Source organism: Chelonoidis abingdonii, chromosome 11 (genome assembly GCF_003597395.2).
Source record: "Chelonoidis abingdonii isolate Lonesome George chromosome 11, CheloAbing_2.0, whole genome shotgun sequence".
Taxonomy (NCBI): Eukaryota; Metazoa; Chordata; order Testudines; family Testudinidae; genus Chelonoidis; species Chelonoidis abingdonii.
In genome coordinates, this window is record NC_133779.1 from 34,848,160 (window position 1) to 34,872,701 (window position 24,542).

Consider the following 24,542-nt stretch of genomic DNA (forward strand, 5'->3'; position numbering starts at 1 on the left):
ATGAGGAAGCACCTTCCCATCCCAAACCCCAAACCTCCCCAGTCAGTAGCACTGTCCCAGCGTACTGGTGGGGAAACTGAGTCAGCGAGCAGGGCAGTGACTTGTCTAAGGTTAGCGGCAGAGCCCAGGCAGTGCAGGCGGAGCAGAGCTGTGGTGATTCCCCTAGGAAGCCGTTTCTGTAGGTAAAGAGCCAGCTCCTGATTCCCCTAACCTAGCCCTGTAGTTGCATGGCCACCATCTTCTGACCAGCTGAGCCCCACGAGAGGGAGGCCGCCTAACTGGGGCACAGGACCATCCGCTGGCCACAGGAGAGCTGAGTTCCAATCCTAGCACTGGATCCATGAGTAATTTCCTCCTCCTCTTGCCCCCTTTAGGCCGAATCCCTTGGGCAGGGACTGTCGCATTTGGGGTCCATGCAGTCCCCTGCTCTTAGCTGGGGCCTCTGGGCGTTACTGTCCTATCAGCAGCCTTGTAGTCCTCGAGACGCTAAGCTCCATGTTAGTGAGGCTGACGATGCAGCACTCGGGGCCATGTGAACCAGGGGCTCCCCAGTGCTGGGGCATCTCCCCCTGCTACGCTTGCTAATCTGTAATGCCACTCTGCTGCCCTGGCCCCTGGCGGGCGGGCAGAGCTGTAGGCCCCATGGGGCAGGATCGAGGCACACAGAGCCTGCGGCCTGGCTCCTCCAGTGGATTGAGGCACCTAACTCTCAGTGGGTCCAATGGGAGTTAGGCGCCTACAGCCCTTTGAGGATGTGGGTCTAGGCGAGCTGCCCAGGGTCACTCAGCAAAGAGACCTAAACCCCGAGTTCCTGAGTCCTGGGTTGGCACCAGACCATCTGCCTCTGTCTCGCCTGTTTGCACCCTGCCTCACATTGTCAGAGACGCCATTGCTGAGTCTTGCCTCTGCCATGTCTGCCCCGGGATCCGGTACACCCAGAGCTTAATTCAAATGAAAGAGGGGCTGGGACTCAAGCAACTTTTTACATTAATAACTGATGCAGCAGGCCCAGAGGGGTCGGGCGCTGAATGGCCAGGCCCAGAGGGGTCAGGGGCTACGAACTGCCAAGCCCAGAGGTGCTGGGCGCGGAACGGCCAGGCCCAGAGGTGCTGGGCGCTGAACTGCCAAGCCAGGAAGTGCCAGGGCTTAAGCATTGCCTATGCGAGGCCAGGCTAGCGAGTGAGGGGCCGGCTGGCTGGGCTCTGGTTCACGTTCCACCCGGGGCGATGGCTTTTCACCTGCATCTGCCATTGGCTGCCTTATGGGAGTGGGGGCCAGACGTTGGTCAAAGGCCAAGGGGATTGGCAGGGAGGAAGTGTTACCCAATCCCATGTGTTTCACGGGGCCTTCGTTCTGTATGTCTACAGTTATGTGAGCATAACATGGCTGTGTCCTGTTACCCCCCCGCCCCCTCGCAGCACACACACACACACACACACCAGCAGAGGCTGAGCAGCTGCAGGGTTTTAATGCATGGGGCACTCAGCCAGCCAGGGCCTGGCAGATCCCAGTGTAATCAGCACAGCCATGCCTGGCGCATACGCCCCTGCTACGCTGCCCACTGCCACGCTGGGGCTGCGCTCCGGGGGCGAAAGCTGACCGCAAGCCCCCTGCAGGGAGAGGGAGGGGAGCGTGACTGGGGAGGGATCAGAGTTACTACAGAGAATTCTTTCCTGGGTGCTGGCTGGTGAGTCTTGCCCACATGCTCAGGGTTTAGCTGATTGTCATGTTTGGGGTCGGGAAGGAAATTTTCCTCCAGGGCAGATTGGCAGAGGCCCTCAAGGTTTTTCGCCTTCCTCTGCAGCATGGGGCATGGGTCACTTGCTGAAAGACTCTCTGCACCTTGAAGTTTTTAAACCACAATTTGAGGACTTCAATAGCGCAGACACAGGTCAGGGGTTTGTTACAGGAGTGGGTGGGTGAGATTCTGTGGCCTACGTTGTGCAGGAGGTCAGACTAGATGATCATAATGATCCCTTCTGACCTTAAAGTCTATGAGACTGGCCTGACCCCTGCCAGGTGCAGCACACAACTGAGGGGGCCTGCAGGCTGCATGTCAGGGCGAATCCATTCATGGGGTAACATGATGCTGGGTCGAGCGCCAAGGCAGGGAGAGGCCTGGCGCTGCTGCGAAACCGGCGCTTGACATATAGCAGGCGGGGGAGTTAGGTGCCAGGGCTCCTGGGTTCTGCCCCAGGCTGAGGGAGTGGGGCAGGGTGGGCAGGTGGGTGGGCACAGTGGAATGCAAGTCAGGCCTCAGTTTCCTTTTTGCTCATGAACATGTCACGTTCCCCATCCTGTGCCTCAGGACATGGCGTCCCCGGCCTGTTGCGATGTTATGGCCTGTGGGCCCTCTAGCAGAGCCACGCCTGGCTGCACTGGGCCTCGGTGGGCCAGTCGGCCCTGCACAATCCCCTCTTGTGACTCCTGGCCACAGCCCACAGCTGAGCCCCCGGGGGCTCATTAAGCCCATGCCATATGCTGCCGCATTCCCGCTGGGTGACAGGTTGGCCCGTGCTAAGCAGCGGGTCCAGCCCAGCTCCTTAGCATGCTGTGTGGGGGAGCATTAGCAGCCGCTCAGGCAGTAATCTGAGCAAAATGAGGATTATAATCATGCTTTGTGCTTCTATCCCGGCATCAGCAGCATCACCTCGCACTTCTGGCCAGTGCCGACAAGCGGCTTAGCGCGCTGAGAGCCGGGAAAGCTCCTTAAAGACAATAAGCAAAGATGAGCCACAGTGTGTCACCCAATAAATAAGCAAGAAGCCGGGATGAGGAGGAAACCCTCCCATGGTCCAGCCAGCAGGGTCCATCAGCTGACCACTGCCAGGTACTGGCTGCTAGCTGGGTTTATGCCACCTCCCACCACAAGGAGGCACTGCAGAGCCGGGGGCGGGGGCTCAACCACAGAACAGCTGGCATCTCCCACAGGTACTTATATTGCCCCATTCCACCTTCTCCAGCAGCACAGCACCCCCCTGAGGCAGGGCCCTATGGGAACCAGGGCCTACGTTACTTGCTCCAGGTCACAACACAGACCAGCTGTGGCAGCCCTGGCCTGGAACAGAGACCTCCTGACCTCCCGGCTCGCATCCTGATCACTGCACCATCCAGCGTGGTGCATCCCCTCCCCGTGCGGGCTGCTGGGGACTACGGGGGGGCCCTGCCCCTGCTGAGATCCTGCTGTTTTGGAGCCCCCTAGTAGACAGTGAGTGGTAGCGATGCTCCAGCCTTGCTCCCTCGGGGGCCGGGGGCGGGGCCTGGAAGCTGTTACACTCCTGGAACCGGGTGGGTGAGCCAGGTGGGGCCATGGCACTTGATTTCCCCTCCCCATCACAAGGCAGAAGCTCTCAGGAGCGGAGTTGCAAAGCTGATTTCTAAGGGAGATGTGGAAGGAGAGGCAGGAGCTCAGAGCTTCTCCAGGATAGCCTGCCCCAGCAGATGCCGGGGTAGGAGCAATGTCTGTGAAGAAGTGTCCAGCAGGAGGCGCTGGGAAAGCTCTGGAGCTCTCGGGTCCTCTAGCGCTCGCATAGGGACTACAGCAGGAATGCTGGACGCAGGAGCCAGCCGCCAGGGCGTGAGCCACGACTCCCCGTGCAGGCGGAGCCACGTGCAAGTAGTGAACGCCAGTGGTCACAAGGTATGAGAGTCAGACACAAGTAAAGGGAGCAGATGCCGGAAGTCAGAGAGAAAACAATCTATTAGTGCAAAAATGACCATTTCTCTATTACAGTACAATAGATGGAAAGGAACGTACAATTGAGTTCATTTTAGTCAGCAACCAATCCTGAACAAGAGTAGAAAAGAATCAAATGCAGCGTTTCAAGTGGCATCGCCTTACAGACAGAAAAGCCAGGGGACGGGCACGCAGCCTGCGCAGACTTGAAATTAGTGGTGGCTACCCTGGCCTGGACATCGATTAATAAAATAAAATAATCATAATAATACCCAGGTCTCCCAGCAAACCTTCGCCAGCCCACTTCCCTTCGGGCGTGAGCAGCCGCCCTGACCATCTGTCACTAGCGGAATCAGAAAGGAGTCATGCTGGCTACAGAGCGGGAGATGGGCCTGAGCCCCCATCTCCGGGCAGCCCACCATCACTGTTAACTGCCGGTGCTTAAAGCAGACGAGCGCTGAGGGTTATGGGACTCTGAAGACGGGTTCGAGGCCATCGGAGAGCCAGCGCGGCTCGCCTCGTCTTCTGCAGTTTGGAGCAGGAACAGCAGTGAAGTCTGGCACTACTGCACTCAGCCATTTATAGGAGGGAGCATCCTGTGGGGTCATTGTCCGTTTCAGCAGGAGATGGGCAGGGCGGGGAAGACACCTGACTTGACTTTAAAATGGGTGTTTCCAGCGGTGTCAGGCCCTGGCTATTCGGGCCACAAGAAGGGCGAGGTCACATCTTCTCTGGGCCTGGCGGCTGGCGGGGAGCAAGCCAAGTGTTCAAGCCACACAGCTGTGTGGTGAGCCTAACAGCTGGATTTTTTCCGCCCTCGGAACAGGGGCCCATACAAGATACGACCTCACTCACCTCGTTGCTTGGGTTTTAAAAGGATGTTTGCCAGGAAGATGCATTTTTGCCACTACATCCTGGCCAAAATTAGTCGGGGGTCTTTGATTAGTCTGCGGCTGGGGTGGAGTCATTGGTTTGTTTCTTTCTTCTAGGGCGGACTGGGGGGGGGGGGGTGTTTCAGGCCTGCTTCCGAACTGAGCCAGTTTAAAACAAGTGGCTCCACTCCAGGAAGGTGACTGAAAACACTCCCTCCCTCAGCATATTACTGCTCGCTAGGGGGAAAAAGCTCAATGGAAGTGAGTGGTGAGGCAAGTCCACTCTGGCCTTTAGCCAGGGAGTCAAACGCCTGATTTCCAACCTAAGTGTCACTCCCTGTCCCCTTCCCAGGCTCACTGCCACTGGCCTCTTCTACCCTCCAGTCCTCACTTCCATGTACATTTTTCCTGCAAAGGGACTTTGGGGTTCATCTTGGGGCCTGGGATAGAAACAAACTGGCAGGGATCCCTAGGGGTCCATCGTTTCGAATTGCAGGCAGGTTAGTCGGTCCCAAACCCAACTGGAACAAAGAAATCAACCCCAGGCAATTAGCTCCTGGGGGAGTAACTCGCACTTGGCAGACGTGTCTCCCAGCAGTTAGTACAGGGCAGGACAGATGGGCGTTTGCCCCCGGTGTGGGGGGCAGAAGGGTGAAGAATCCCAAACTTCTGCAAATCTATTGGCTCAGTTGGGCCCTGAGCTCACTAAAGCCTTGTCTATGCTGGCAAAAGCCAGTCCAGAATTGGCCAGGCCTGGCATATGCCACTTGCATTAGAAACCAGCAGACGCTGAGCAGAACCTCAGATGGGACCTAATATTTCAGGCAAAGTGCTCGGAGTTACTTTGTCACTAGCCTCACGTAGCTTGAGAGAAACGTGCCTTTCTCCAGTACCAGCACTACCGAAGGGCCAGATTCTGAGTCTACTCCAGTTTCCAGCCCGGTCAGCCAGGAGGACAGCCACTAACCTGGTACCACTGGGTAGAGTTTGGCCCCCAAAACTTTACCAGTCCCTCCTGACCTCCCTCCAGCTGGGGTTGGGAATGGGCCAGGACTGAGATCAACACTCCGTTGCAGAGGTGGCTCAGACACTTCGCTGTGCCCTCTGCTCCAACAGGAACCAGCCAGGACGGATCCACACTGGTCCAGGGGAGAATGCGGACAGGAGCGCAGTGGTGGGGAAAAAGCCACACCAGTCACCTGTTTTCCAACCCAGGGTGTTTTCCCAGTGTAGACCCACAGCTGGATCCTCAGCTGGCGAAAACCAGCAGCGCCCCACTGGCTTCCACTGAGCGATGCGGATTTACGCTAGCTGAGGATTGTGCCCCACAGTCTCGGGGACTAATCTTCAGTGGTCTCAGGCACCCGCTGGGGTGGTGGGTCTGAGAAGCAGCCCTGCCTCCACCCCCACCTGCGCTCAGCTTCCTCAGCACTGGGATTTGACTTGCCAGCCCCACGGCAGGGGTGAATGGGATCAGCTCCCTTGTATAAATGGCGCTGGGCAGAAGGGAGAGTCCAACATGGCTGGTTGCCATGAAACAAGCCACAAGTCCAGGTGCCAGGCACCCAGCAAACAGGACCTGGGTGAGCCCGGCAGCTTTCAGAAAGAGCCGGTAGTCAATGCCCAGTGAGCTGGAGGAGCGGGATGCAGGCAAATGACCAGGCAATGGCCCCATCCAAAGACCTCTCTGCACTCCTTCAGCAACCGTAAAGCCAAGAACATGGATCTAAAACCCGAATCTCCATCTGCCTCCCAACTGCGTTCCAAGCTCAGCGCTGGGGGGAATCCAAGAGCAGCAACCTAGTTAACAAAGCTCCAAACCTCCTTCAGCCCAAATCCAAATAAAAACAAAATCGACCCAAAGGGAAATCAGTTCCAATGAAAACACCCATCAGAACAATTTCCCCTGCCCGGCTGCAGACCAGCTGGCATAAATCGGCTTCCCTCCATTCAGTCCAGAGAGCCACGGGTGATTTACGCCAGCCGGCAACCACGGTTGGCTGAGGGTTGGACACCGGGAAGGCATAAGAGGGTTGTTCTCCCCCTTTGATCCACTAGCTCGTGGCAGCGACTAGCACCACGTTCCCTGCAGATCCGCTAGGCCTGTGCACCTGCTCAGCTCAATGCCACAGCCGGGGGTCATTGCCCAGCCTCAGATCCCAGGGTGACATTCACCCTGGTGCAAAGGAGTCCGTCCCAGGCCTCCGGGCCATTAGAGGCGCCAGCCTCCCTGCTCTGGAGCAAACATCAGCTGCAATGGGGCCTAAACTCCCACCCCTGAGAAAAGCAGGGGGAAATATTGGGGCATAGTAATGGGATTGAGAGCACCACAGGATTGGAATCGCCATGAATCTGGTGACATGCCAGGCGTGCACGTGTTAGCCACTGCCTCTTGTCCCGCCAGGACCCTAGCTCGCCTCACGTTTTAGCCTATAGCTGGACTTTTCCTTTTCTTTCTCTTCTGATTTTAAACAAAAGTTTTAAAAAACAACAAAAGTCCCCCCAGGTACATAACAGGCAGATTGTTACTTTCCTGGTGGTTGGGTTTTAGTGGTTCTGATATACAAGAAGAAAAAACTGTTGCATTTTTATATTTTTAATATATATCTTTTATTTTTTTTAACGCCCCCAAAAAGTGCATTTTTTTTATTATTTTTTTTTTCTCGTCTCCCACACTTTATAAAGAACTACCAAAGTTACAATCTATGGAATGTCTTTTCTGTGCTTTTCTGTGCCTCGCCCATTACCCAGATACCACACAAAGTAGTTTACACATAAAACTGATGACACTTGCGAGTGCTTTATATATAGAAATCTTTTTTGTTTGTTTATATATAAAGACGCAGGAAATGGGGCCCTATCCTTAATATTCTCTTTCTCCCTCCTGATATCAAATCAGTTGATTTCTGGGGAGGTGATGGGAGAGTTTAAAATCTACCCACCTCAGATTAAAGATTAATCTCTGTGTGTGTGTGTATACACATACATATATATATATATATATATATATATATATTTTTTTTTTTTTTTCAGAAAACATAACTTCAATACAGCATCTCATCACTTGTCCCAGGCAGTACAAACGCTAGCCACACAGGTTTCCAACTAGGAAGCTAAACCTACCACCTGCTCTTTAAAAAGTGTTCCTCTTTATTTAAATAAAACTTTCATAATAAATCAAAAATATAAATATAGATTTTTTTAAATAGTCAAATCAGGCCTCTTGAACACTCCTCCCACCGGCGTTTTGAGGATACAGGCAGAGCTTTTGGTTTCCTAACTTCACAGATGGGCTCAAGATGGAGTTATTTCGAGCATCCCAAGTGTTCTGGGATGATCTAGGGACTTACGTGGGTTTGTTGATTTCAAGGGACTGTTATGATCACCCAGGCTGACCATTCCTGCTTCCAGCCGGCACCTTGGGCTGCACAAGGGTGTAATCTGACTGGAAACAGACAGCCAAGCTCAATTTAAAGAGACCACGTGACTGAGAATCCACCCATCCCTTGAGGAGCTGTCTCAATCGCTTAATACCTGCGCTGCTCAGAAACCTCCATGCTCCCCCGCCGCACCCTACAGCTGAACTCTCCCTCCGGGTTTTCAACCTACCCCCCTCTTCCTTGGAGCTGGGCTCCCCAGGCTCCAAGTAGCAGTGGCTGGTGAGCTTTGGAAAGGAAGGGGGTAGAAGGGAGAAAATTCCCTCACAGCATTAACCAGCAGATGTTAAAGGAAAAGAAGCCCTGTGCATGCAGAGATCCGCCCCCTAGAAACGAGGGAAATCGCCAGGAACGCGGCTCCCCCAGCCTGGGCTCACCTCGGAACAGCCATGGTCACACGTGCAACAGAACAACTTCCCACTGAGTCAAATGGGTCCCGTTAGTGCAAAGAAACCTCCTGCCCTCCAAGATGCTGCATCCCTCTTTCTGGTTTCAGAATTGGGAGAAAGGAGAGTCTGGGCCCCTTACTCAGCCCCCTGCTCGGGTGCAGGAGGTGACTCAAGGGCTGGGCTGGAAGAACGGGCAGTGGCCTCGGCTGCAACCACACCAGGGCAGAGGGAACGTGTGATGCTCCCCCATGACAGCGATGGGTAGGGGCTGTTGTGCTGCGCCCACCGCATGGTTTAGCTGCGGCTCCTTCTGCTCCCCGCCCCCCTGCAAAAATTCAGAACTGGAGGCCTCCCCCCGCCCAGCCAAAACTCTACCTGGGCGTGGCTGGTTTTCCGCCTCCGCAGGCAAAGCCTTCGACTGACCCGTGGGTCCAACGGAGACCAGGGGAGGGTTTAAGCAAGAAGATGCAGCATCTTTAAAAGGAGCTCAGAGAAAGGGGGGGAGCACAAAAAGGAAACTGACACATGTTGCACAACAAACGGAGAGGAAAATACACCCCACGCTCACGTCAGACGACTACCGCAGCACTAGCAGCTGGGCCCACCTGACATCTGCCGGTTCATCACCCTCAGGAAGTTCCCCAGGAGGGCTGGGTCAGTGGCTAATTGAAGATGGGAAGGGATGAAAGGGGTCCCATCAGAAATCCCCCTCCCGCCCTCCCAGAGAGCTCTGCAGTGAGGGTGGAGTATACTTTGGTATTGACTGAAGAAGTCGCTGGAACTCACGGTTCTGATCTTGCCACCGTTAGGCCTGGACGCAAACAGGATCTTTTACAACCACAGCTGGGCAGCTCTGCCCGCGCCTCTCCCATGGTCATGGTTTTACATTCACTGGTTTCATATGGGGTGGAGGGAGGGACGAGAAGGGAAAGGAGGGAGGAGATAACTTCAAACAATGACAACAGCATTCCCTCCGTGAGCCTGACAGCCTTGGGCGCAGCCCAAATCCATGGTTTCCTAGAGCAGAGGTGGCTTCTCTGTATCCCACCACGGCTGGGCAACATGGGACAGTATGCAGGAGACATGGGACAGTATGCATGTCTCTGCAGGTTTCCTTCTAGACGGGGGGGCGGGTAGCAGGACAGATGCATTGGACAATCTGTGCTTTCCTCTCACAACGCTAGAGGGTGACGGGACCACACAGATGTCTTTAGTGTCAAAAACCCCAGGCCTGTTTCGGAGCCCACGTCCACGGCTGACTTCAAAGGGCGTTCATCCTGCTTGGAGCCCAGTCCAACCCATGTCTGTGCAATTAGGATCCTCGACTAGCCCAAAAAAGCAGTGGAGCTCTCAAACGGCCCCCGTGAAACCCCTACTCCTGATCAGCAGGGGGATAAAGCCCCATCTCAGGTGGCTGGACAACCCAGGAGCCCCCTCAGCCTAGAGGAAACCATTGTCTGAGACACGCATACCCACACACACAGTTATACCACTACTGAAATTACAGAATTTGTTTTGTACCAAGAAAACAAAGAGAGGCAGTACTAAAAAGTCCGCTGTGTCATCTGTTTGTTTCATAGGAGTTATGGGTTTGGGGTTGGGTATTTTTTTTCCTGAAACGTCATAATTCAGCAGTATCTTTGGCAACACTTTATCACAACCTGAATTTCAAAAGAAGAAGAATCATCTTAACAACAAGAAGAATCAATACTTATATACAGTATATGATTGGGGAGGTTTTGCATGCACTAGTCTGTCCACCGTCGGTTGGTACATAGCGTAAGACAGGTGAGGAAGTTAAGGCAGAATGTATTTGGAGGCCATGCCTCCCTATACGGAGAAGGGAGAAGATTGGTTGGTTGGTTTTTAGTGCAAACTTATCAAGGCTTGTGCTAAAGTGTTGCCGGCACTCTTGTATCAATCAAAGCTCACACGGCAGCTCCCCAGCTCTCTAATAAAGGTAAAAGCATTTCATATCACAAATAAGGTGCGGTATCTCTGTTCAGAAGCCATCGCTGACTTGCCTCCAAACCCACCTCTGCCAAGGGGCCCCAAGGGGACAGAGAGAGGAGGTTTGCTCTGGAGAGAGGACAGCGGCAGGGTGTGGGTCAGGGGGCGTGGAGGGCAGTTGTAGTGCCATCCTACATCGGGTGGAAGCTGCCCTCTGTTCCTCCAGGGATGGAAGGATACCCCCGTCTTGTAGCAGAGATGGATCCCAACCCAAACCACAGACCAGAACGCCAGATCCCCATGGTTAACCAACTGACCGGGGAGTTTTCTGCTCCAGTTCCCCAGAGGATCTTTCCCAAAGTGTGGGATTGTTCTGGTTTGGGTGGGGGCCCTGGGGTTGGAACCAAGATCTCGTCATTTAATTCAGGCTCCAGCTCTGCTGTTCAGATTTCACAGAGGAGGGGATGCGACTTGCCCTTAAGAACAGCCCCGCCCCCGTTTGCTCATTCTCAGAGACAGAGAGCACCTCCAAAGCAGCTCACCCTGGGATCTCCAAGATAAGCGGGGGTGGGGGGGGCAGGGCAGGCTGGGATTGTCAAACCCCTGGGCTGCTCTCATTTCTTACAAGGAATCTAGGTGTTTGACTCACTCTCTCCAACAAGAATCCTGAGACTTTTTTTGTTTTTTGCTGTCCATTTTGGAAGGGGGGGGGGAATTTCTCCCCACCCCCCGAAATGGCAGGAGGAGGTTTGGAGAGAAACCCAAGCTTTAAAAGGTGGTGGGGGCAGAGAAGGGGTAACACAAACGAGAAAAGAGATACCACAACTTTTGATTACAATAAAGAACCTCAAGTAACTGTCTATTTACAAGTCCACACTAGTTTTTGCATATGCAATAGGTAGCCAGTGCTAAACAGAGGTTCATCCCTGGAAGAGGTGGCTTGCCACATTCAGCTAGTGCCCGGGTCATGGGACACTCCACTCCGCTCTCTTTGGGATGGGAAGGCAGGGGCCAGGATTAAGATGTTTTACAGCACGGAGGAAGGACCCAGCATCTGCGCTGTTGCCAACACTACGGAGAAACTGGGATTGGATTTGGGGCAGCAGGATATTTTCAGACTCATCGTTAGTTGGCTGCTGCGTGAGGACTGATATGGTCCCTTGCTTGGATGTACATTTCAGCTGACTGACACCCTCCAAACCCTGTGGTTTAACGGATGGGAGACCTGCTTCCAGCACTAAATGCAGCTGACTACTGAGCCATCTTAGTAAAATGGATCTCAACTGTCATGGCGTCAGGAGTCAAAGGTGAAGAGGCCTCCTAGGTCATCAGTTCCACCCCCTTGACGGCAGGGCACATTCTCTCCAGTTTATCTCCTCAGCACTGATCTTACAGCTCATCCGAGCCCAGCCTCACGCTCTGCAACTGGGAACAGCCTGAAAGCAAAGGCATCAGTACAGGGGTTTCTGCATCTCCTGGAGTAAGCCCGCGTTCAGACAGTAAGGTTGCGCTTAAACCCCGGGGGAAACGCTGATTCAGGAGCGCCGGGTTCTGTCCCCTTTTTATTCTTGGAAAAAAAAAAAAAATTCCTTGCTGTGAAATTTTTTTTGGTTTTTACATTACAGCAGAAGGAGGGCGCTCCTGCAGGGCAAAGATCTGGCTACCAGCCGAGCGCTTGGCAAAGAAAAGCAATGGGGGATATTATTTTGGTACTTTATTTTCTCTGTATTTAATTTGTAAGGTGGGTTTCCCCCCCGCTCCACTCCAAGCATCTGATTCTGGAATAGTCACAGGGCTCACAGTGAGTGGGGAGGACGACGGTTTACGGGCACCATCAAGCCACAAAAGTCTCTATTCTAAATTAGACCTCAACCAATTGACTTCAAACCTGAATCCCTGCTTCATGCTAGAAGCACGTCTAGTGCTGTGGTAGGAGGCAGAGCTGGGAAACGCTAGATTAACTTCGAAGATGGAGTATGCTTTTGGCTTGGAGCGCTCTACCCAGGAGACGTATCTCATCATCCACCCAAGCCTGGGTGAGTGACCCTCGGAGAAGAAATGAAACAAGGAATATCACAGGGGCTGCCCCTGTCCCATGATCCTTTCCCCCTGATCAGTTACATCACCAAGCAGTTCAGACGCTTTCTTTCCTCCTTGCTACACAAGCTAAGATGCTCCTGGGGGCAGGAGGGGCACGGGGGGAGGTGGGAGAGACATCTGGGCTAGCACTGGCTATAAGACATTTAAGAAACAAACAGACAAATAAAAAAAAAAGGAAAATAGAAGGAAAAAAAATACAAAAACAAAAACACCCATGATTCCTGCCTAATATTCAAGCTTCCGTTTTGTGAAGTGCAATCACTTCTGAGGGGTTTGTTTTCAGGTCATGTCACAGAACCTAATTAGCATCCTTCCTCTCATTGGATATCTTTTTGTTTTGTTATTCCATGAAATAGATGTGGGATCCTGCCTAGGTTTGGGTTTTGTGGGTTTTTTTTTTTTTAATATATATATACACACATTTTTTTTCTTACAAAAATAAATTTAGGAATTTTTTTTTCTTTAATAATAATTTTTTCCATAGAAGTTGGTTTCAACTTGTAAACATGTTTCGCTTTTGCTTTTTAAATTAAGATAAAGTGATTTCGAAGTACCCGTTCCATTGCAAAGTGCTAAGACTTCGTGGTTGTTTTTTTTTATGGTTTTTTTTTTTAATAATGGTTTTTTAAATTTTTATTGCTTTTTCTGCATTAAATAAACATCCATCTTTCTCTCCCCAACACCCCCCCCCACCCCCCTGTTCACACACTCCCCTCTCACTCCCTCTCCAGTTTACATTCGGCCAAACCTGCTCTCACTTTAAAATTAAAATAAAATCTAAAAAGTGCTTTCAAAATAAAAGGACTAGAATCTCTTTTCATTTTGAACTGTGCATTTAAAAAACAGGAGAATGGCTGAAAGGTGCCCTTTCTAGACTCTGCTAAGCTGGAGGAGCTGGGTAATACACACCAATATATACTTTATATCTGCATACTTGACTCTCTGTCTAGCTAGGGAATACGGATTGATTGAGACTGACCCATGCAAGATGTTTCAGATCGTAGGGCTGGGACTGGTTACCAACCACCACCAACCTTCAGTGTCCACAGAAGGGCACTGGGCCCCTTTACCTGTCCCGGCGTAGTTAAAGGGGTACAAACCCTCTCATGCGGATGCCGTTTACTGGTAGAAAGATGCTTATACCAGTATTGCTTATTTCCCTTCTCACAGCTTTGTGCTGTAACCAGTGTATCCACAGCAGGCATTGTACTGGCATAACTACGTCAGTGAAGTCACACCCCTACCTGACAGTTATACTGGCACAAAACCTTGTGTGCGGACCAGACCAGAGACCCAGGCCACCCGGGCCCCAGGACAGTGGGAGTAATTTACAAGCCACTTTCAAGGCCTTGTGCTAGCAGAGGGTTGTGAAGACCTTGGTGGAACCATTAGGCCCTGAACCCCTTCGTGTCAAGGAGTCAGTGGCCTGTTTTGGACCAGCTTAGCCTGCCATTCTGATCATCTCACACACAGGTCAAGCCTGCCTCTTTTGGGGATTGAAACCAGGCACCGGGTGAAGCTTTGGGCACTCTCCTAGCAACCGCAGCAAGGAAAGGACGCCGGGGCTTGAGGTGTGGTCAGCCTCGGTGCCCGTCTCCTCCACCCCACCACAGTAGCTCTGTGCACATCCCCCGGGCCAGTCTATCAGTGCCCGCTACTCAAATAAATAAATTCAGCTTTGCTTCTGCAGAACAGTAAATACATTGGTGCCAGTCTGACGGAGAACTAGCCATCCCAGAATTTAAATGGCCCAGCCTGAGGTCCCCAGAGGAGATAAATTCCAAACCCCAACTCCAAAGCCTTAAAGGAGTAGCAGCCCCAGAGTGCTTTTTTTTCCATCCCAACGGCTTCCATCTCCAGAAGGACTCTGTGCACCTTTCAGGGAGACCTTAAATAACCCTTTTTAAAAAAAAAAAAAAAAAAGCAACCCCAAAAACTCAGTTTTAACTGCTTTTAGGGTGCTCTCATTTGATTCTTAAAATCTTGGTGGTTACCCTGCTCCGAGTGACTCTTTTACTTAATAGAACCATCTAATGAAGTGCTTTGAGATCTTGGGGTGAAAGCTGCTATTAACAAGTGCTAAAAGCGCAATCACACGGGCGCTGTCCATTCCATGTCAGGGTGGCAAAAGACAACACCGCATCTTGTCAGTTACTGATCTTTAACTCCCAGCAGGCCCAAAGATACAGAAGAATCCTGTTACATCCCAGATGGGGCTCAAGCTTCAGCTCTGGGGGAGGGGAGTATTAGAGAGTCTGAATCAACAGGGAGGATTGACTAATTGCTACGTCTTGAAAGGCAAGGTTCAGATTCAGGAGGCAACAATCTGATCTAGCAAAAATGTACCCTCTGCTCCTCTCCTATTGGGGCACAATTTGCCAAGCACAGGACCAGGCAATAAGTCATCAAAGTACAGAACTAGCCCATTCCATCAGAGGTTGCCTGGAATTTGATTAGATTGCTCAGGTTCCTGCTCGATTCAGGGTTTTCAGTGGGCTAGGGAGAGAGAGGTTTGGTAGCCATAAGGCTACCTTACTAAAACAGGGCCTTTAATGCTATAACACATTACAGACTATATACATGCAGCACTCATGGAAATGCAGCCACCTCTGGGGTGGAGGACAAGAGTTAGGCATAAACATGTGCTGCCCAATGGGTGGGTGAGGGGGAATGTTGGCCAAGGGCTCTGCAAACATCCTCAGGAAAAGTGCCCCAAAGATCTTTGCACAGAGCAGGGAGTGGCTACTATTTTTGTCCAAGAGACCCTCAAGTAGTAACCCCTGAACAGAGCAGTTTATCTGCCAAGGAAGGAGTTCGCACCTTTATCGCAACGCGCACGCCCTGGACCTCAAAGCACTTCCCAAAACTCACATAAAACAGCATTTGCCTCATTTTACAGCTGAGGAAGCTGCACCCCAGAGAGCGAAAACGACTTGCCAAAGTCACTCAGCAATTCTGTGGCAGAGCCAGGATTGAACGCAGGAGCCCTGCCTCCCAATCCGGAACGAAGCGCCAATCTAAACCTCCCGGGGAGGGTCGCAGTTTCACCTGCCATCTAGGCATTTCAAACCTGAGGCTCGGAGCAGCCTTGCAAAATTCTGTTCGCCCACCCATGTGGCAGGAGCAATCATTCTTAAAAAATTGAATATGTAAAATACCATCCATTCCCCCCGCCACACCCAATTATCATTATAAAAATAGTGCACCAGGTGATTTCAGCCAGCTTCGCTCAGCATCAGGCCAGAAAGGATCTGAACTCCCTACGGCAGAATCAAATCCCTGATCAACACAAGACCATCTCAGGCATCAGGAGCTTTCACTTTCCAGTGGAGAGAAAGCTGCACTCAGTTCTTTCCCATCCAGTCAGACGGAGGCACAAAATGTAGTGACTGTCCAGGAAGAACCTATTCACCTCTTGGAATTTTTCTGTTTTTTTTTTTAAATAGATGCATCTCTGCCATTTTTTAAAGTGTGTCTGGACACAAAATAAAAGCTTTGGATTTGCATGGAAGCTTCTTTCCATGTTATAGATCAACCTTTCAACCCTCCCGATCTCACACTTCCTAAGCATCTGCCTTCCAACGAAAGGTCCTTAGCTATTAGAGGTGTCCCCACGGGACTGGTTATGGTGGGAAGATTGGAAACATATATATATATATATAATCTTTTAAAAAGGGAGAGAAATATTTTAAAGAGAAATTGGAGGAAAGTACTAACTAGATTTTGTGACACTTTTTTTTTTTTTTGGTTTAGGAGAGTCCTTGTGTGTTACCCTCTGACGACCCCTCTGCTACATTCAATCTTCCTGATGCTTCGTTGTTAGAACTATCTTCAAAGTGCTCCTCCTGGCCATTTTTCTGCACGGTGTCCTCCTGTGATTCTTGTCTCTCGCCACCAGCTTCGAAGCTTCCATCTTCGGGGTTCCCTGCGGGGGCGGGCACGCCGCTCACATCTCTGACCCGGGGTTTGCGCCCCCTTCTGGATGGGATGCCGTTGCACCCATCTTTTTTAAGGTGCCTGTGCAAGTGGTCGGATCGGACGAAAGTCTTGAAGCAGCTGTCGCACTGGTAAGGCCGCAAGCCAGTGTGCACACGCATGTGGTTCTTCAAGTCGTAGTTGTGAGCAAAAGCAGCCCCGCATTGCTGGCACAGGTAAGGCTTTTCACCTGTGTGCTTCCTCATGTGAACTTTCAGCTTGTCCTGCCTGCACGGGAGAGAGAGATGGAGTCAGGGAGGGGGCGGAGATTCTGCGCCTGAACGCACGGTTGCCATACGGTGGGCGGAGCCTTCACCTTTATGCCACCATGTGGTGACCAGGGCAGGAGCCTTCACCTCCACCACCCAGCAACCCTCCCACACCGACGCATGGTGACTGGGGGTGGCTCGGGGGAGCCTTCACTCCCACGCCGCCACCTGGCATCTCTCCCTCACCCATGATCCCTCAGGGCTGGCTGTGCTAAGGACTGGGAGATTTCCTACAGGGAACGAGCTGACTCAGTTCCGCGAGACTGGGCTATGGAACCTTCCCCTAGCCGAGAGGGCCACCGCCTGGTAGCCTGCGTGATGCAAGCTGGTGGCTGAGCGTCCACGTCCCCAAACTCCCCACTACAGTTAGCCGCATGTGAACCATGTGCCGATAGTTTCTGCCGTGGAGACTGAGTGGAGACGGTCCTGTGACTGGCACGGGGATGAAGGAATCCAGAGTTACGTATCCCTGTTTGGGACACCGGAGCAGAGTGTGGGTCCATCCAGCCGATAGCCTGTCACCTACTACGGTCAACATCAGCTGTTTTCGAGAATGGTTCCACAACTCCCCTCCCCCACTCAACAGCTATGGGATACCCTGCCCCTGGGAAATTTTCTCCCAACCCCATTAGTTAGGGTCTGGCTCATGCTCTGACACAGGAGGATTTAGATCCCTTCCAAAACGTTTCATAGGTCCTTGTCACTCTGGCTATCCCCATTCCCCTGGTAAGCGTGAGAGTGTCTGTATGTGATGGAGACCACTGCCCACCAGCGCTCATCTTCACACACAAACCACACACACAACTTCCTGGAGCAGCCTGCTTATCCTGGTGGGGCTTCGGGGCATGCACAGGCTTTTCGTGTGGGGTCATACACAGGGGCGGCTCTAGCCATTTCGCCACCCCAAGCATGGCAGCACACCCCGGGAGGCGCTCTGCCGGTCACGTGGCTCGGTGGACCTCCCACAGGCGTGCCTGCAGATGCTCCACTGAAGCTGCAGGACCAGTGGACCCTCCGCAGGCATGCCTGCGGGAGGTCCACCGGAGCCGCCTGCTGCCCTCCCAGCGACTGGCAGAGCGCCCCCCGTGGCATGCCGCCCCAAGCACGCGCTTGGCGCGCTGGGGCCTGGAGCCGCCCCCGGTCGTACAGCAACATAGCACAACAGGGCCCTATCCCATGTCGATACTAAATAAGGAGAATATGTACTGGTGAAAATTCTGCTGCGGTCTGTAATGAGCCAGCGCAACCACAGAGCTTTGCCGAACGTTTTTCGGAAGAACTAAGGTGCTCGGGATGAGTCAACAGCTGGGCTCTGAACGGGCCCCGAAAAGGGAAGAAATCGGCACAGGTTTCGAAAAGGCTGCTCTGTAGGTTCACAATGGGTTAAGTGGTTCTTGCATTGGCTCCAGTTAAAGGAACATTGTTTAAGCCAAAAGGTTTTCTTAAAAACCAAATAGTAATTGAATTTTTTTTTTATGATTTTCCGTTCTTTTATGATTCTCCCCAACATTCCTCACTGGGCTAGTGCAGGAAACCCCAAAAGCGAAATTGACTAGAAACTAAGGTCAGATTGACTAGCCCTGTGCAATCCTCCAAGCTGAGCAAAAGGGTAATGAATGGTGATGAGCAAACTAGATTATTTCCAAGTGCCAGTTTTATTAATCTAGGGTGTTCTCAGAGAGGCGGGGGTAGGGCACTGCGCTGGCATTCGGGGGATTAGGGTTGTATCCACAGTTCTGCTGCTGACCCCTGTTCTGTCCGCCCTGTCTGTTTAAACTGTAAGCTCTTTAAGGACTGTCTCTCACCCTATGTATATAGAGGGCCCAGCATAACCGGATCCCTGATCTGTTAGCAGCTGTCACAGTATGGCCAATTTGTTGTTATTAATTATTACTGTTAGCACAGATAAGGACCTTTATTTTTAACAGATGAGCTTTAGCCTGCCCCAGTCTCTTTAACGAAGGGAGTGGCGGGGCGGAGCGCGCGGGAAGCTGTAGAAGGCACGCCGAGGAAAGCACACGGTGACTCAGCACCCAGAGGGGTTCATGGGAAATCCAGGCTGCAGCCCTGGAGGTGGCATCACTGAGGAGGTCAAAGGGAAGGCAGCAGAACCCAGCTGCTCTCCTCAGCTTCATTTGAAAGGATCAGAACTACAGTAAAAAGCAAGAGACACAAATGTTCCTGAGCCGGCTGGACCAACCCCCAGCCTTCAGGACCTCACACTGAGCAATGAAACATCTGACAAAGACCCACAGGCACAAGTCAGATGAGCAGAGCAGGAGGGGAGCAGGACACCAGTCAGGATTTCTTAGCATTTCTGAGGTCAACAAACTGAAGTCATAAACAGGGAGTGGAACAGCAGGTCTTCCTGGGACAGCTGTGATATTGGGTCTGCAATTGAAAGGCATCTTTGCTAATGAAGGGGCAGAGAGGGCACGGTGGGAGACAGCCCAGGCTACAGATGTCCTGTTTTCTGGGGTTTCTGTGGCCACATACGGGCTTTCTGGATTTCAGTCTGGAAACTCGGCCGCAGCACATTATGCACCAGCCTTGTTTATAAATGCAGGCTGGGCTCAGCGCACAGAGAAAGAGAGAATGATACAGCCACATGGGCGTACGGCAGGACAGAGAGATCAAAAAGCGATGAGGCTGCACTGCCTCATCATCAAATCTTTCTCCAAACTCGCCCCAGCAAAGCAGGCACTGGGTTCCCACCCATCTCAACCCCCGGCCCCGCACACTCTGTAGCTAGCAGGCAGGCAGGATCTAGTAACAGGACAGTGGCCATCTGCATCTCAACCTGGACATGCTCAGGAGACAGACACATCCTCCGGCTTCTCAACAGCACCTCTGAGAAGGAGGTGGATTGGCTCACGGGTGTGTGAGCACACACTTGGGTATACATGTACTGCATGCCCACACACCCCTATGCGTACCACAGACGCGTTGCTTTCCATGACTCTGCGCTCTCCCTGCTGGCAGATTCACCGGCGGGGGCCAGAGGTGTCTCTCGCCCACCGGTCAGGGCCAATGCCTGGCCACTCCAGGGCTAGAGCTGGCCCAGCAGGTTACAGGAATGGCACAGCTGGATCCCCATGCTGCATGCCACAGCTAGCAAATGCGGGGCCCTCTCCCCGCTGCATGGCCGGGCAAGTCGCAGCACCACATCTGCTCACACTCCAGCAGGTGCAGTTCCCTTCATTTTCAGAGGGACTCAGGCCCGATCCTGCCAGGGGCTCAGCACCTACCCCTCAGGCTCCCGTTCAATGGAAATCAAGGAGAGCTGGGTGTGATGCGTCCTCTCCCCTCGCCCGCTTACCGCTCTCACCCATGAGGCTGCTGCTCCACCTTACCCAGTCACTTCTGATTTACACCAGCAGGGGGCAGATCAGAATCAGGCCCACGAGCTCAGCGTTTTCTTGGCTCGATCCTCCTCCCCCACCCCAAGCCTCCACACCGGACTCGAACCCTGTTGGTGCTCCTGAATCCGGGACTATTTGCGTAAGCAGAAAGCAAGCTGAGCGGGCGAGGCTGTTTGGCTTCTTTGTCAGCCAGCCCACACAGTCGCTTGGCACAGCGCGGAAAGATCTGGGCGGAACCCCGGCCTCACGCCGCAATCAGACGTGAAGACTGCAAAGAGGAGGCCTCTTTGTAACACGTGGACTAAAGTGAACCAGAAAAACTCGAACAATATCCCCTTTCTTCGGCACACCCATGACAGAGGGAAGCCCAGGCAGACCTGGATTAGGAATGGGGCTGAAACGACCCATGCCCCTAGGAGACCACAAAAAGTTGATTTTTTTTAAATGGAGGGAGGGAAGGAGGGAGAGAGACAGTCCCAATCCCTTCCTCGGATCCAGCATCACCAGGTGGCTGCAGCGGCAGCTCTGCTCAGGGCACTTTGCAGTTACCAGGCTCTGGATGTTTCAGTCTTTAGAAGGGGCCATTTCTCAAGGGTCATCTACAGTAAACAGCCCCCGCTGGCCAAAGAAATCTACTCCCCCAAGGACGGAAATGATATGGGATGGGAAACTGCTAGGGAATCCAAGCTCCCCCAGATGCCCAGCCACCACTGGCCCCCTTTGCAAATCCCAGGCATGGCCAAGATTGATCAAGACTATAGAGATTCGGGACACATGGAAGGGCCCCCAATTTCCAGAAAGGTGGCAAGCTCGGTGGCTAGCTCAGCACTTTCTAAGTGAAGGTTTCTCAAACTGGGCACTCAAAAAAAATCACTCGTAACTTGCCCATCAAAAAGGAAATGACTCACTGCAGGCAACGGGGGATTGTGCAAGGCTGAGCAGTCCCACGCCCACCCGTGCCCGTAAGCAGCGGGCTGGCTTGTGCAATACCCCTCCGCCGCCCTTGCCGGCCCCCTCTACCCCTCACCTGGTGAATCGGACTTTGCAGATGTTGCATTCGTAGGGTTTCTCGCCCGTGTGGGTGCGGATGTGGCGGGGCAGCTTGCCAGCCCCTTGGATCACCTTGTCACAGATGGGGCACTTCTGGAATGCTTTCGCCCTGATCTTCTTCTCCACCTTCTGGGACCAGGACGGATACACGTCGCTCTCGTGAGAGCTGCTGAAGTATTTCAAGTAATAATCCATCACCCCGTCGTCATCCTTCTGGTCGTCCTCACCCAGCTGCTGCCTTCCCACGGAACTGATCATCTGCTGCAGCAGTGCGCTGGCGGCCAGACCATCCACCTCTCTAGCCTCCGCCTCCTCAGCCTCCGCTCCCCCAGGAACAAAGCTGGGAGAATTGCTGGCTTCCTGCTGGTCCAGGTGACCTCCCGGAGCTGCCTCCTCTTCTCCTTGTGCTGTCAGGCTGTGTCCACTGTAATGTCCATTCTGGGAAGGTGGGAATAAGGCTCCCGGGGCCTCCTCTTCCTCTCTTTCTAGCCACATAGCATGGTTGCTGTCAGGGTCACCGTCGTTCACCTTTGGTCTTTCGTTTGGGGGGGCTTGTGAGTAGAAGTCCATGCCGTTGCAATCCGGCTCCTCCTCGTCCTCTTGCCCTTGGAAGTTCAGTCTCTGAAGGTCTCTCAAGTCTTGATTGGTCCATGGAAAGTTGCCTTGGTGGCCGTTGATGGGGTTGCTCTGGAAGAACTCCAGGTACTCTTTTGCTCTGAGATGGTTCCTTTGATCAATTTGATCTACTAAATCCATCTGGTCATTTTTGGCCAGAATCTTCCTGTCTAGGAGATCCGTGCAAACATCCGTTACCGCCTGGATCTCCAGCAGTTTGGAGGCGTTGAGGATCTCATTGACGTTCGAAGTGCTGACGGTCAGGGTCGCGGTGTAAGCGAAATCGAGCAGCGCCGACAAGGCGTCTACACTCACAAAGTCTATCTCGTATACGTTTTGCTGGTCCACCACTAACCCTGAGGTGAAGAGCTTCTTGAAGTATTGGCTGCAGGCTGCCAGGACAGAGCGGTGGGTGGGGAACTCCTGACCATCCACCAAGATGACCACGTCACACAGCAGCCCGTTGTTCCTCTGCTCGTTCAGGCTGCTCAGGATGTCGCTGCTGTGATCAGGGAACGGGATCCCGATGGGGCCATCCACGCCACCAGCCATTTTGAACACCAAAGGCTGGGAAGAGACGAGAAAAAAAAAAAAAAAAAAAAGCAGGATTAGTTCTAGAGCCTTTCATTGCTAAAAGGTGTTTGGACTGTCAAAAGCATCTCCCACCGCGGGTCTTATTTATTGTCTGTTGCCCCATGTAAAGGCCAATCTATGTGCCAGACACGCATGCCGCCTTCATACTAGAGACCCGATGTACCCACCCCAACCCCCAGGTCCTCTTTGCACTGAACATTTCTACAGTCCCACACTCGGTTGGTCTCCTGCTCTTCCCACCCTGCCGTCTCCTTTGGAGAGATCCCCTGCTACGTAGCTCTAGGGCTGAGAAGCAATTGCAAAAGAGAGAGAAACTCATGGCACAATCCACAAAGGACTTGCTGTGGAAGGGGCGGGACAGCTTCAGCAGGTCTCAGGGCACACACACCAACACGTACCACCCTGCGAGAGGGGCACAGGGAGCTGGGGCACTGAAGAGCCCTGGCCTGTAGCGATGGGGATATAATGAAACCTTCCCAACCTGCTGCCAGAGCCCCCGCCGCAGGATGACGAGCCCAGGTCAGAGACCAGAGGACAGCAGGGATTTAATTGCTTGTGGAATTAGGAGGGTTCCCTGTGGGAGAAGAGAGACAGGACTTGCGCTCGATGGATATGAAGGGGATTCATTATTGAGGCTGCTGGACACAGACAGACCCTGTTGTTCTCTGGTCCCTCCCGGCTCCCCACCCTGTGCTGGCGGCCATCACCCCATGGCATCCCCCCGGCACTGTGGAAGCAGCTGAAGTTTATGCAGCAGAACCGAGGGCGCCGGCCTGCCACAACCTGGCTGAAATGAGTGCGGTGACCTAGCCCAGCTCCTGTAGTAGCCACAAGAGCAGCTGGCAAGGAGAGCAGAGGCCACGGACCCAATGGGTAGGGGAAGCTGAATCCCTCTTGCCCCTATGAATCGTCCCTGCGTGGAGTGTCTCTCTCTGCCCCAGCGGGGGACTCATGAGGGCACCGTGATGGCTGGATTTATTCTGCCCAGCTCTGGGAGGCAGGCAGGCAGGCAGCAGCCCGGCTGACAGGTGGGGGCGTGAGGCCCAGCATGGATTAACGGACTTCCCAAGGTCACGCGGGAAGCCTTCGGCAGAACCAGCAAATGAACCCAAGCCTCCCACATCCCCAGCCCGGTGTGGGAGCCACTGGGCCAGCCGTCCTATCCCAGGGGGCCACCGTGCAGCTGAGCAGCGACCCCCGTTCCTATAGCTGCGTTGCCAAGGGAGTGCCACTCATAGTGCCCATGCGCCCCACCTCTCTGTTCCTTCTCCGCCCACATGCACTGAAGGGAAGCAGGGTGCCTCAGTGGAGCACTTTCCACACACACACCCCCCACCACAAACACATACAACCCTCCCACACACACACACACACACATGCTGCTTGTGCTCCTGACATGCCAGCTGGACACCCCAGCAGCCTTTCCACCGGCTTAGCAGCCTGAGTGGAGGGGCCGGGAGTTGGCTGGGATCCCCACCCATCTTAGCTCACACAGGACCCTATAAAACCTCAGGCTGTACCTGTGCCACCCCATCCTCCTTCCCCAACGAGCCCCGCTCTGCCAGTTCACCAGCTGCACTCCCATGCATGGAAGGAAAGAGCCTTCCGACAAAGCTGCTCCTGAAACGTTCAGGAAGCGCCGGCAGCACGCTCGGCTCTGCACAAAACCTGGTGCGCCAGCCTCACATGTTACTCTCCAAGCGAAATGCCTCTTTCTAACATTATTAACGAGCCCTAGCAGGCTAGCTAGACAAAGCAGCTCTGCTTAACTTCCTATTGCGACTATTCAGACCCTTTCTACTTTCTCAAGTGATCTACCAGCCAGGGGTATGGCAGCGTTTGGGTCTGGTGATTAAGGCACTAGGCTAGGAATCAGGAGATCCACGTTCGATTCCAATCTCTGCCACAGAGTCCCTGGGCTATCTTGAGCAAGTCACTTCATCTCCCTGGGCCTCAGTTTGCCATCTGTAAAATAGGGATAGGAATAATTCCTCTCTCCCGCCCTTGCCTGTTAAGACCAGAAGCTCTTTGAGGCAGGAGTCAGCTCTCGCTAAGTATGTACAGCGCCTGCCACAATAGCGCTCCTCTCAGTTGGAGTCTCTAAGTGCTATAATAATACAAAATCATAAGTAAGGCTGAGATTTAGTCACGGGTCTATTTGGTAAAAGTCATGAACAGGACACGGGAGATAAATGAAAATTCACGGCCCGTGAACGGTCCATGACTTTTATAAAAAAATACCCCTGATTAAAT

The 24,542-nt window shown here is 52.9% G+C and overlaps 1 protein-coding gene across 4 annotated transcripts in view; it reads right to left on the reverse strand.

Annotated features, from left to right (window-relative positions):
- Positions 1–3,682: 3,682 nt before the first annotated feature.
- Positions 3,683–24,542, reverse strand: part of ZBTB7A (zinc finger and BTB domain containing 7A) — a 42,483-nt gene continuing 21,623 nt past the window's right edge. For 2 of the 4 annotated variants that reach the window (XM_075070871.1, XM_032768767.2), the window contains exons 2-3: positions 21,058–22,262; positions 3,683–16,627 (exon numbers count right to left, since the gene is read on the reverse strand). In XM_075070871.1, coding sequence (XP_074926972.1) covers positions 16,174–16,627; positions 21,058–22,247 — 1,644 coding nt within the window. In that variant the 5' untranslated portion in view covers positions 22,248–22,262 and the 3' untranslated portion in view covers positions 3,683–16,173. Of the gene's footprint in view, positions 16,628–21,057; positions 22,401–22,677; positions 22,864–24,542 lie in introns of those variants that run through there. The other 2 variants (XM_032769560.2, XM_032767988.2) reach the window with 2 other exon arrangements.